Source organism: Nannobrachium achirus (assembly GCF_963921795.1).
Source record: "Nannobrachium achirus genome assembly, chromosome: 10".
Taxonomy (NCBI): domain Eukaryota; kingdom Metazoa; phylum Chordata; class Actinopteri; order Myctophiformes; family Myctophidae; genus Nannobrachium; species Nannobrachium achirus.
Genome location: NC_137819.1, coordinates 8,338,040 through 8,352,467, shown reverse-complemented (window position 1 = coordinate 8,352,467; position 14,428 = coordinate 8,338,040). Strand labels below are relative to the sequence as shown.

At 43.4% G+C, this 14,428-nt stretch overlaps 1 protein-coding gene across 1 annotated transcript in view; it reads right to left on the bottom strand.

The window, feature by feature from the left end:
- col28a1a (collagen, type XXVIII, alpha 1a) overlaps positions 1–8,388 on the bottom strand; it is a gene marked incomplete at both ends in the record, with an annotated part of 48,153 nt that extends 39,765 nt beyond the window's left edge. The window contains 5 exons of the mRNA XM_080735213.1: positions 3,603–3,662; positions 4,219–4,391; positions 5,425–5,689; positions 6,740–6,948; positions 8,262–8,388. Of these exons, the coding sequence (XP_080591339.1) occupies positions 3,603–3,662; positions 4,219–4,391; positions 5,425–5,689; positions 6,740–6,948; positions 8,262–8,388 (834 nt within the window). The remainder of the gene's footprint in view (positions 1–3,602; positions 3,663–4,218; positions 4,392–5,424; positions 5,690–6,739; positions 6,949–8,261) is intronic.
- Positions 8,389–14,428: the final 6,040 nt, after the last annotated feature.

The following is a 14,428-nucleotide window of genomic DNA, read 5'->3' as shown; positions in this document are numbered from 1 at the left end:
ATTGCGGGGTCAGAAACAGCGCTGGTCACGTGGTTCATTGTCACGTTCCCCCTCATAGACATAAATGCATCTGGTTCGTGGTTTGTCACTATACGCCAATAGATGTGTGCGAAGACCTGACGATTAAGTGAACGGTAGTGACACGACTCTCTCCATCCAACACTCTGGCAGTGGGTAGCGCCTCGGGAGTAGTTTGGGGTTAATTAAAAGTGTAGTTCACCCCCCCCCCCACCTAAAACAACTTATTTTCTATCAATTACACACCCCATTCATGATGTTTTAGTTTTTGTCTCATTCCTGAGACGATGATTTGATGAGCGGTTCATCGGTCAATAGAGACACTGAGTCTCAGGGCTGGAAATGCAAAATAAATGTCCATGAATTGGAGGCTTCATGTGGTGTGTAGTCTCGTGTGGCCAGACTGTTGCCCTCCGCGATTTGGTCAAATGCTCCGTCTCATACAGTCTGGCAAACCGGGGAAGAAATGATGAGTGCGAGATGAAGCGGAAGTGAAGCCCCCTCGTCACTTCCGCTTCAGTCTCACATCGCACACATTTATCATTATATAAATAAAAATCATATAAGCATGTTTAGCTTGCTGCTTAGCAGAAATGACATTTTAAAATATATTTTCTTGAACGGTAATGCCCGTTTCCATTACTCGCCGTTAGGGAGGCTGCTGTCCAGACTCTATATAGCATTCAGAGATTGTGGAATAGTTGTCTGGCTACGCGAGACTATGTGGTGTGTGACTGATAGAAAATAAGTCATTGTTATTGGGTGAACTGCTCCTGTCTTGCTCATGGACACTTTGACACCCCTGAATTACACTGTTGATGTTTAGAATCTACAGTGTCACAGAGAAATATCCGTTTCAGAACTGACCGAAAATAACTTCATACTTGACATTTAACCACGTTTAACCCCAATCCCTATTATGGGGGGGGAAGGGTCACAAAAAATAGCAGATCTACAAGCTCACAACGCGTCATGTTCAAGCACAGTGCATATCAATTTTTTACAAAGCATAGTGAAGTGATATTGATGTAGTGATAGTGATAAATTCCAAATGTTATCAAATTATTCTGCAGCACCCCTGGACTGGCATCACAGCACCCACTTTGAGAAACCCTGCTCTGACCATTCAGCTATTCAGGAGCCTCTCCTCTCTCTGTGTGTTTGGTAATTATGGTTAATGGTAAATGGTTGTGTTTATATAGTGCCTTTCTTTCAAGGCGCTTTACATAGATTGTGCATTACATTCACCCATTCACACACATTCATACAGCGATGGCAGAGGAAACCATGCAAGGCACCAACCTGCCTCATCAGGTAGCAACTAGGGGGTTCAGAGTCTTACTCAAGGACTCTTCCACACTAACTCTGGGGGAGCTGTGGGGAAAATGTATAGATTGCCAACTCTATGTTTGGCCTTCCATTCAAACTCATTTTGCAGCAAGTGTTTGTGTCACTGTGCTCATTACAACTCAACTACAGCTGTCAATCTTAACAGCTGATTGTATGTTGCCCTTATCTTTAGCACATGTCCTTCTAACCTTGCGGTTGCCAAGCCCAAGCGGCTGCGCTACCCCTGCTCTAGCCCAACATGAGCAGCAGAGGTGGAAGGAGGTCACTGTGTGGTCGTAAGTTCGTGACCTGTCTGCAACCCCTGGCCAGTGAAAAACATCCACCTTCCCCGCTCACCGCCGTGTGTTTGCTCCGTGTTTAATCTACCGTCGCTCGACCTTTTTGCTTTTTTTTCTTTATCCCTCCAAGAGCTTCTAGTTCCAACAGCCCAGTGGCTGCAGTGAAAACACCAACGGGTCTTTCTTTCTTTCTTTCTTTTCGCGCCAGCGGACCCCCCTCTCTCTCTCTCTCTCTCTGTAGCCCTGCTACACTTGCAGTGTGGGAAAACGTTTCCTGGCCTTTGATGCCGTACCGCCGTCCACTCCGCTATAGTCTGCCCCCCCCCCCCCCCCTGAGGCGGGGGGCAGATGCACCTGTTGAGGCCAGGCCAGCTGGACCGCTGGCCAGCTGTTATAGTCTGACAGAGATAACAGTCCACTGTCTGAGGATTAAACCGCTTGAGACGGGAGCTTGTAGATCTGCTGTTTTTGAAAGAATCGTGAAAATGTGTGTGCATTTGTGCAAATCTTTTAATAATATACTTTTCAAAGCAAACTTTGGTAGCTACACATCTCTGATTCTGGGGGGGGGGGGTCCGCGGCCAAATACATACTTTTGGCTGGTCCTTGACACGAAAAAGTTTGAGAACCACTGATTTCGAAGAAGGATTTAGAAGATATTCATAGAATCGGGTCAAAAGTGTTTTCAAAAGACTTGCACACATTTTCGTGATTTTTCAATTATCTCAGCTTGTAGATCTGCTATTTTTCAATAGTTAAAGCATAAAATGATGGTTAAAGTGGCTGAAATCTAACGCCACACAGATGCGCTCCCGTTCCAGATGGATTAACAGGCCTCACTAAACCTATGTCAACCTGAACTAGTCAAACACACACACACACACACACACACACACACACACACACACACACACACACACACACACACACACACACACACACACACACACACACACACACACACACACAGGCTGAATGTTGACACCTTCATGACCTGTTGTGGACATTGTGTCGCGCGTAGTGTTTGATTTGCTACTATACGGTCAGATTAACCTCTTAAACCCCTCTCTGTACACAGCGCTAAGACAACTCCTCTTCTTTTTACCGCCACACCACATCTCTGTCCACAGAAACAGCCGCCAATAACATCTACACGCTGTGTTTTTGGGGTGAAAACCTCCCCCCTAGAATGTGGATGCTGGGGTTCAAGTGGTAATAAGCTCAAATACAATGTACTGAGGTTATAATGAAAGAATTAGAATGCACCTTGAGGAAGAATTTAAGCCAGACGGCTGTTGTTTTGGTACAGACTATCTTGTTATGGATCAGCTTGTCCATGTAGCAGCTACAGTAGAACTATGATCTGTTATGGTTCATACAATAGAACTATGGTCTGACCCCTGTGATCGTTGGTAGAACGGCCGTGTGTCTACTTCTCCCCATGATATTTTGACACTTGATTTGGCAATGTAAACGTACGTTTTCTCATGCCAATAAAGCGCCTTTGAATTGAATTGAATTGAATTGATATGCATTAAAGCTTAACCATGATATCACGTACATTAATCAAAGCATACCTGTACCTATCACCACCTAGAATATTAGAATATTGTCTCTGTAGTTACTGCCAGTTGCACTTAAAACAACAGACTCACTCCCTATAGCTTCTGCCGTGATCTGAAGACTCACCTCTTCAGACTCCACCTACTGTAATGACCATACATGTAATTTAGATATTTTAAGTGTTATGAAGTTTTTACTGAATTGGTGCTTGGTCTAGCTGTTTTTCTCTTAGATTTGCCAACTATTTCCTTCCATTTGATGTATTGATGTTGATGTATTGATGTACTGATATATCACCTTGTGTGGTAAATCACACTGGATTAAGAGCGTCTGTTAAATACTTAAATTGTATATGGTAAATAGTAACTAGTAACTAGTAACTAGTATACTCACTGCACTTCCAGGGTGTCCTCTCTCTCCTTTGCTGCACAGGCAGGACTTTGGCTCTGGACACTGGCAGGACAATGAACAGTACGGTGGTTTAAACACTGAACATGATTACCTTCTTGTTTATGAAGGAGTTTACATTAATTAGTGTTGTTTTGGTAATGGTACAGGAGTTGACATTAATTAGTGTTGTTTTGGTAATGGTACCTACCCCACGGCTGACTATTGTGCTCTGAAAGAGAGAGAGAGAGAGAGAGAGAGAGAGAGAGAGAGAGAGAGAGAGAGAGAGAGAGAGAGAGAGAGAGAGAGAGAGAGAGAGAGAGAGAGAGAGAGAGAGAGAATCAGAATCATCGTCGTCATAATCATCACAGGTCTACAGTGTAAAACAATGGCTGAATGTTTTAATATTGTGGCAGCAAGGTTTTCGTCATAGTCTATTGAATAAAATGTCTGAAATGTTTTAGTTTTAGTTTTTGTATAGTTTCAGTCGACTAAGGGACATATTTTTGTCCATGCTAAACAACCCTAAACCCCTACATTTCTTTGCCTTTTTTTACTATTTTGAAAAACATTTGTAAATATAATGGATAAATTAATAAAGCAGCTTGGAAGTGAAACTGACCAGTTCTTTGAAGAGCCTGTCGTCCAGCTGGGCGTCGCCGAGGCTGAACACGTGCTGATTGGCCGGGGCGCTGGCGATGGCGCGCAGCCTGGAGCTGGCCACAGTGCCCGCGTCTCGCGGGCGACGCCAACGGTCGCGCCAGAACTCCCTCACAACCCCCAGGGCCTCCTCACCTAGGGGAAACATACACTATCACCATATTCTGACAAGCTGTAACACGATACTGTCTTATCACGATTCTTTTTCATGTTGTTTTTTATGGTTATTTTTCAAGTTACTTAACAGCATAACCACCTACAAGGTAAGAAAACTAAAAGAAAAAGGAGAAACAGAACGTTTAGACCAGTGGTCCTCAAAGTGGGGTCCAGGGACTCTCTGGGTTCCTTTTGGGAGCTCTAAAATTGACCCTTACAAGTATGTAACTCTGACAGTATACACATGAGTATACTGTCAGAGTTAAGGGGAGACCTTGACATTTTAAAGTTTGAGAACAACTGATTTAGACCAAAATGCAGGTTTAAATGAATTCTGCAATGAATCTCTCTGTATTAACAATTCAACAGGATTTTTTATAAGATTCCCTCGTTGTATCACGATACATAGGATATCTCTGAGGAGGAATATCGTGAAGACATTGTATCATCTCAACCAGGCCTGGAATCTCATCATTTTACATATTGACAATAAAGAGACACCGGTGTCTACATGACAAGAAAGAGACACCGCTGTCTACTGTCTACATATTGACCAGAAAGAGACACCTGTGTCAGCTGGGGCATTAAGGCCACTGTGGCCTCACGTCATGCCATTGGATTGAGGGGCACAAGGCCAAACTGAGGGGCAACGGCAGCCATGGCTCTCATGGTGATTTGGTAAATGGTGCATTTATATAGCGCTTTTATCCAAGGGCCAAGGCGCTTTACATAGATTGTGCATTACATTCACCCATTCACACACACATTCACACACCGTCACCGATGGCAGAGGAAACCATGCAAGGCACCAACCTGCTCACCGGGAGCAGTTAGGGGTTCAGAGTCTTGCTCAAGGACTCTTCCACATTAACTCTGGGGGAGCCCGGATTCGACCTGGGAACCCTTCGTGATCTAATGACGGTTTCTCTACCCCTGAGCTCTGCCACCTCCTTGAAATCCCTGCCCTGGTCTGAAGGATATTTATCACCATATCCCCCCCCCCTATCCTCACCCTCTCCGGGTTGGGAGACGGCGGTGGGGCTCAGGCCCACAGCGAACAGCCTCACGTTGTGGTTCTTGACCTCAGCGGCGGCCATGGCGGCGCTGGGGCTGCGCGGGTGGTCCACGCCGTCCGTTAGCAACAGCGCCACCCGCAGGCTGCTGGAGGAGGTCTCTTTGCTGAACAGCTGCGTGGCGTTGCTCAGGGCGTAGGCCGAGTAGGAGCCGTGGCCGATGTAGGACATGGCCGCCACGCGGCTCTGGAACACATCCACATCCTGAAGGGAGGGAGGGGAACGTTATAGTGGAAGAACAAACCCTCAAAAACAGCCTTAGTTTTTTGGATAGCCCTCCCCAAAACGCAACATAGTTTTTTTTTAATATATATATATCTTTAGAATGTCCAGTGTCCACTTCATGAAATGGATTGTCCCGAGTTTTACTTTTACTCATCACATAGGCAAAAAAACGCCTACCCTGAAAGAGTTCCAAGTCAATCCTTTGTCATTTTCTGGTTGTTTCTACCTCATACTTGCTCAGATAGTCTACAGGTAGTGTCCTTACATCCCAGAACAATCAGAATGCAAAAATGTGGTTCTGTTTTGAATCTGCAGCCTTTTATATAAGGACTTTCTATAGGCGGAAATTACATTTTTGAGGAATGTTCCCCTGTAATCATGGTTATAATCTTCTATAAGGGTTAGTACAAACCCTGACAGACTTGTCATGCTAACTTTGACTTGTCATACAAATCCATTTTGTTTGTTCCAAAAGAATAAACTTCATCATTTCATCATTAATCATTCCATGATGACAATCTTTTTATTCAATGAGGTGTGGAATGTGGAAGATGGAAATGTGGCTGTTTTCTGTTTCCCCTTAATTTTTATGCTACTAATGTGTTACAAAATCATTATCTAAACGTCCATAATAGGGCAGTCGTTCTTAGCTTGTGGCCCTTGGACTTTTTGTATTTTGCTGAGCGGCCCCTGGGCTATCTTGAGTTGAGTAGCCTTGGTCTAGTCTAAGCTTAGACATCTAAAAAAAAAATTCATTTCTAGACGTTGATTAGACAGATTTTAGACTAGCGATTAGACGTTGATTAGACGTCTAATATCCTGAAAAATGCTCAGGGGGAGAATGGTTCAAATCCCAGAATGCTCCTTACAGTACCTGCCAGTCTCTGAAGTTGTGCTCCACACTGCCCCTACTTGCCAGTCTCTGAAGTTGTGCTCCACAGTGCCCCCTACCTGCCAGACTCTGAAGTTGTGCTCCACACTGCCCCCTACCTGCCAGTCTCTGAAGTTGTGCTCCACAGTGCCCCCTACCTGCCAGTCTCTGAAGTTGTGCTCCACAGAGACGGTGCTGCTGTACTGCAGTGCGGCCAGACGGACCCTCAGCCTCCATCCCTGGGAGTTCAGCGTCATGAGGCGCGTGCTGAACCTCAGGACGAAGTCCTTCTGCCGCTCCCACAGCGTCAGCGTGGCCTTCTCTGAGCTGTCCACGATGAACAGGATCTCCACCGGGCAGATCAGAGCTACGCACCGCACCGCAGACAGGGGGAGACAGAGAGCAACATGGGGTAGGGATGGAGCATGTTATTTTTTATTGATAATGAGCACCTTATAGATCCTGCTTATTGAGCCCACTATTGAGAGTTTTCTAATATTTCGTGGAAAGATGTGAAACGACTAATTCTGAACAGAACTGGTATCTTTTTTTTATTGGCCAATTGTAACTTGTGACTGTGAGTTTGTGGCAAAAGTAACAAATATTATCATTAAAAATATATTTCATTAGTGTGCAACAATAAGTGTTAATATAAATGGCTTTATTTTATGAATAGTACTGTAATAATGTCTTGATTGTTTAAACATGACATCATGGGCCGCTATGCTTGATAACAAGCTTGACAAGCCCAAAGCTTATTGATACCGGGTAATACATTTCTTATCAAGTTTTTAGAGGGCTCTTACTCTTCAGGTCATGGTGGATGTCCTTGGTTGTAGTATAACAGTACGGTATGGTATAACCATTCGTATTTATTTATAGTATAACCACTTTTATTTATATGGTATAACCAGTAGTATAACAGTATGGTATAACCAGTAGTATTTATATCTCTTACTCTTCAGTTCATGGTGGATGACCTGGTTAGTGGTTATAGCAGTATAATAAGTTTAGTAGTGTAACCAGTACAGTAGTATTTCTCCTACTCTTCAGCTCATGGTGGATGACTGGTTATAGTATATTATACAGTATATTTCTCTTACTCTTCAGCTCATGGTGGATGACTGGTTATCTGGTTATAGTATATAGTATACAGTAAGGTATAACCAGTAGTATTTATTTCTAGGGATGTCCCGATACCACTTTTTTTGCTGACCAAGTACAAGTACGAGTACTTAATTTGAGTACTTGCCGATACCGAATACCGATACTGTAAGTTACGTTTCTGTTCTGTAAAATGCTTTAAATAATGATGTTGTCATGCCTAGAGTGAGAGAAGGTGACAACACTGTTCATTAGTTGAACTAACACACAAAACTGTGTCTTAAGACTTTTGATATGTTGTTACCAACATATTTATGAAAGAAAATGGTATCTGGCGCTGCTGTGAGCAATAATAGACGAGTACGAGTACAGCAAAATAGGCTGGTATCGGGGCGAGTACTGATACTGCGAGTACCGATACCGCATCCCTATTTATTTCTCTTACTCTTCAGCTCATGGTGGATAGCCTGGTTATAGTATACAGTATAAAGTATAACCAGTAGTATTTATTTCTCTTACTCTTCAACTCATGGTGGATGACTGGTTATAGTATATAATACAGTATATTTATCTTACTCTTCAGCTCATGGTGGATGACTTGGTTGTCGTCTCGTTGGTTCTTCTTCCTCCCGCCTCGGATTGGCTGTGTTGTCAAAGCCAAAACAAGCAATAGGAACTCTAGCACCCTCCACACTGCTGCCATCTGCTCTGTCAGTACAGACACTCAGCCTGAAAGAAAGAAAGAAAGAAAGACAGAAAGACAGAAAGACAGAAAGAAAGAAAGAAAGAAAGAAAGAAAGACAGAAAGAAAGAAAGAAAGATCTTATAAACAGAATAGAACTGACATTTTTCCCATAGAGAGTTACAAAAATATTGATATCAATTACAGTATTGTCAGGTTTTGTCAAGGGTTAGAACTGAAGGAAAGGCTAAAGAGAAAGGAAACCCTCCCTCCCTCCTCTCCACCTCCCCTCCTCATCACCTCCCCTTCCTCTCTCCTCCTCTTGCCTGTGGTTGTGTGGGTTTGTGTCACATCAGTCAGACTGTAACTCACACTGTGCAGACTCACAGCCCAGTTATAAGGCTCATTCACCGCTGAGTCGGTTTCTAAGGTCAGAAAACTACAATATTGCGCCATTAGCCGCGGAGAAGAGCGCTTCACCCCAAACCCCGACGCATCTTCCTGCTTTTACTTTCCCACATCACCCCATCACCCCATCACCCCATCACCTAAAAAAGTGAGGAGCTATTCACTTCACCCTAGTATGAATGAGCCAATTAAGGCCTGCCACAAATAGGACTTCCGGGGACACGTTCCCTGGAGTTTGTTTTTGTTTAACAGTTTTTTTGTCTCCTGCTATTACAAATACAATACAAAACATGTACAAATACAATGCAGACCAAGAGTGTGACTGCGGACCGGGCCTCCATGGAGCACGCCTGTGGATTGCCATTATATTATATTCTACCACTATACTGTATATTATTATTTATATTGTATATTATCTCAACATTCTTATATTCTACCATTGTATACTGTTTAACATTATTGACCAGTAAGACTCCCTAATCGGGAGATAAGCGACCGTTGGTCGCTTATCTCCACAAATATCACAGCCTCCACCTCTCACGTCATACGGGCAGCCATAGTTACACCTGGAATGTTGAATCTCCATATATGGAGATAACCTACCCATCACACAAAGTCTGACCTCACCAGCCCATACCTGGGCATGGACGACTTATATCTCCATATACGGAGATGGCCATATATGGAGATACGATGACATCACAGAGTCCACAGCTGATGATGTGGCGTGATGTCATACAATACACAAACAAGCCCTATATAAAGGGGCAATTCTCACCAGGGAAGAGAGCATTCCCCACTAGCTGAGTATCTTAAGATGGTTGGATGTGATGATAAGCCACAAATAGGCCAAAAGTTTGTTTTACCAATTATCAAGACATACGGGCAGTTGACAGTTTGCCATTGTTACTCATTGAAGTTGAATCTCCATCTGAATCCCTTTTATGCCCATATATGGAGATCCCTGCTCTGAGTATCTGACATCACTAATCCCTTTTATGCCCATATATGGAGATCCCTGCTCTGAGTATCTGACATCACTAATCCCTTTTATGCCCATATACAGTATGGAGATCCCTAACAGAATCCATTTTATGCCCATATATGGAGATACCTGCTCTGAGTATCTGACATCACTGTGATGTCACCTGTTTATGCCTAAATATGGAGATCCCTGCTCTGAGTATCTGACATCACTGCGATCTCACCTGTGATGTCACAGTGACACATCACCTCAGTATCTGTGATGTCACAGTGACACATCACCTCAGTATCAGGCGTTACACGTATACATTGAGCAGGGCAAAGGTGTGACGTGTGTGACGGACGGACGGACGGACGGACGGACGGACGGACGGCCGGTGGAGGTTTTCATACTAAACTGCGACCTTACGGTTGCAATAAACCATATTATATTACATACTATCTTACACTATTATTGCGACCATAGCTCGTAAGTTTACTATGAAAACGGTCGCAGCTTGTCTGTGCGTATCTCTGTCTGTCAAGCCTGACTGTAGTTCTATGGGTTTGTCTGTGGTTCTATGGGCGTGTTGTCTGTGTGACATCATGCTCTGATGTCACTGTGATGTCAGGGGAACCACTCTTAACAGAATGGGTTTGCCGCTCTGACATCATGCTCTGGCTTGATGTCCCTGTTATGCCCATATATGGAGATTGCTGATGTCATCACGAGTCCTTGTCCGTTTTATGCCCATATATGGAGATCCCTGTCCTGATGTCATCAATATTAAGCGCATATCTGGGAATGCTCATATTTGGTAATGCCCATATATGGGCATGTTCTGGACACTTGAATAGAACTGAATTGAAACTTGCGACCGAAGGTCGCAGTTTAGTATGTGAAACGGCACATGCTGAACGTGTACACTTTTTTACGGTCTAAGGGTTTGTCGCTCTGACATCATGCTCTGACATCATTGTGATGTCAGGGGAACCACACTTAACAGAATGGGTTTGCCATTCTAACATCACGCTCTGGCTTCACTGTGATGTCACACTAACAGAATCCCTTTTATGCCCATATATGGAGTTCCCTGATGTCATCAATATTAAGCCCATATCTAACAGGACTTCATATGGGAATTATGGGTACATATTATAATTAATACGCCTCCATACAGTATATTATACTGTATGGAGGCCACATCGGCCACATACCACACTAACAGAATCCATGTATGGCCAAGACAGATGGCCAAGACAGCCCATATCTGTGTGGCTGGCTCTACAGACAGGGATCTCCATGTATGGGCATAAAAGGGATTGTATGTACTGTATGATGTCAGATGTCATAGACCTCATAGGACTTTCACGTAACGAATAACTGAGTAAGCATGTTTGGGCTCTCACAGCATATACAGCTGTATATGGATAGATTACATGGATCTCCATATATCTCCATATATGGGTAACTGGTCCGATATACATGCATGTATATGAGAATATGATCGACCAATGTTCCCCCAGAATATGGATGCTGCAGTTCCAGGTGGGCTTAATATTAATATAATTTATACAAAAACTGTACATACTGTAATATACAGTGAGGTTTCATCTCGACGTGCCTTTCCCTTTTCATAGGAGCAACAACATGGAGATAGGGCTGTTTAAGGGCAGGTGTGGGCAGCAGGCAGGGAAGCCTACATATACAGAAGTCCCTGGACGGGTGCTACACCACAATGTTACTGAACATCAGCCAGGACCTGCACATCACCATCAATCGTCTGTGGACCACAGGGAACTATCAAGTGTATCAGAGAAGATAGCAGTCAGGAGGATGAGACTAGCCGGCCACTGCCACTGACACCGAGAACTCCCGGCCAAAAGGCTTGTACTGTAGGAACCACCAGACAGGCATGATCGATGGAGAAGACGTCATACAGTACCTACGTGGACGTACTAAAGAAACATGCTGGTGCAGAAAGCGCCAGATGTTAGCTCTGGTCCATCACGTCACCTCCCGGTGACGCTCTGAAAGACCCGTCGGCAAATGAATAGACCGCGTTTTCTCTGCCCCTACGAGCGCTCAACTTCAGTCAAAATAAACAAAACTACTTCACTACTCACCAAACCAAAGGTAGTTTTGCGTTGTTGAAAGTCTATTCTCCACGGTGGTGAGCCCCTCAGCACCCCACCCACTCTGCAAAATACATTATTTTTGGCATATATATATATATATATATATATATATATATATATATATATATATATATATATATATATATATATTAAATTTACCTCCATTGATTCCGGATGGGGACCCAAATGCATTTGGCTCCCCATCCGGAATCAATGGTGGTAAATTCATGGTAATCAAATGTGACAAAAAACTAAAAAATATTATTGAACTCAAGTGTCCATGGCGTGATAATCAATAGGGGAAAAGAAAAGAGAATAATAATAATAATAATACAAAACAAAAAGCATTTTGGGGGTGAACAACTCCTTTAAACTGCAGCACAGAGAGACAGAGGCTACAGCATCCCCAGTATAGCTCTCATAAATATCTGACAATTATCACAGTTCACTCTTTATTCCAACAATGTTGGATGAGCAGGCACATATGCACACATAGACATCAAAGGGGGCTTGAGCCCCTGCCCTTTTATCCGTCTGTAAAAAGTGCCCTCTCCAGACCATGAATGCAGTTTTCACTATGGTGAAAGAAATGCAAATGTCCTCTTTCCATGCCATACCTGAAGGCAGCATTCAAGAGAATTGCCCTGTCCAAACTCTCCTGAACTTGAATGCAAGCATCTGATGTTGAAAGAATTGCCCTCTCTGTGTAGAAATCCTTGCTGTTATTCCACATCTCCAGTATTCACTTGACTATGCTTAGTTCAGTGTAGTATAATGCACGGAAAATAGCCGACCTCCAAGCTCACAACGCTTGAAACACTGTGGTTCTCAAGCTCACAACATGTTCGCACTGCAACGCGTTGTGAGCTTGGAGGTCTGCTATTTTCGATGTTTTCACCAAAAGGCCCCTTTTAGATATTTCAGCCCCTGCCTCTCTAACATCCTGTGGGTGCACGTCCCTGCGAATGACGGTGGAGGTTATGTTTGCGTTCTCTTTCGAGGAAAAAAGAAAAGAAAAGAAAAGAGAGAAAAAAGGCGCCTGGAATTTCATGAACCTTCGTGGGAACGATCAGTAGGCCGTGCCGAGGACATGATTCACTTTTTAGGGTGAAAAGGTCAAAGGTCAAGGTTAGAATCTAGGGCAGAGTTGAACCCTAGCCCGGCTTGGGAGGGTTTTCATGGAACAGCCGTGATGTTGATGCCCTGAGGAGACAATTAACATTTTACAAACATCTGTCATGTTCACAGGTGCAAACAGACACACAGGAGGCCTGGAGCGTTTTGACACTTTGACACAATTGCGTGTTGGCCAGCAGGGGTGTCACAAGGGGTAGGAAAGTGGGACTGAGTTACTGGGGCCCAAGGTGGAGGGGCCCTGATAACTTTAACTATTGAAAAATAGCAGATATACAAGCTCACAGCGCGGCACCGAGTGCCGCGCTGCGAGCTTGTAGATCTGCTATTTTTGAAAAGTTGTGAAAATGTGTGAAATATATGAATATATGTATTTTTTTTAACTCATATTTTGCTTCTGGGGGTCCCTGGAACTAAATATTTTGAGATGGGGGTCCGTGGCCAAATACATATCATCTTGGGGGTCCTTGACATAGGTTTCTTGCACACATTTTCACGATCTTTCAAAAATCGCAGATCTACAAGCTCACAGCGCGGCGCTCGGTGCCGCGCTGTGAGCTTGTATATCTGCTATTTTTCAATAGTTAACATTCATGGGGGGCCCCGCAGTGAATCCTTGTACCCAGGGCCCAGAATTTGGTGTGACGCCCCTGGTTGGCAGAGATGCGGTGGTGGAAAAATTACTCGCATGTTTTACTTAAAGGATTACTTCACCACTTTTCCACCTATCTTCATTTAATTCCTCACTAATGTTCATAATAAAATTGCAAAAAAGATTCTACTCGGTCCGAGTCTCTTAGGAGGGCTGCGGGAAGTTCAGAAATCCATAGTCTTGTGACATCATCAATGAGGAATCCAAGCTAATAGAAAATGCAGGCTTTCTATTCCTGAAAAGTTGCAATGTTAAAGTGGAAGCTGTTGTTCTCGCGATAATAAAAATCAAAAATATTTTTTCAAAAATATTGTTTGAAAGAAAATCTGTCAAACGATGATGTCACAAGACTATGGATTTCTGAACTATCCCACAGTTCTTCTAAGAGACTTGGACCGAGTAGATTTTTTTTTTTTTTTGGCAATTTTATTATATTTTTTTATTAGTGAGGACCTATTACAGTATATGAAGATAGGTTGAAAAGTGGCAAAGTCCTCCTTTAAGTAAAAGTATCAATATAGACATACTCTGTTACAAGTAAAAGTCTGGAATAGATGCATGCCTAACGTGAATGGCAAATCGAGTGGCAAAGTGAGTTTAACGTTGTTTAATGTAATCAGATAGGACTTTTCTGTGTGGCTGTATGCGCTGTCAAGGCCAGAAAGTAGTTTTTTTGCCACTCAGTAGGCGTTCCCGGCCGCATAACTTCTGGGTATGATGATGATGTCACATACCTTCTATACAAAATTTACTTGAGTAAAAGTA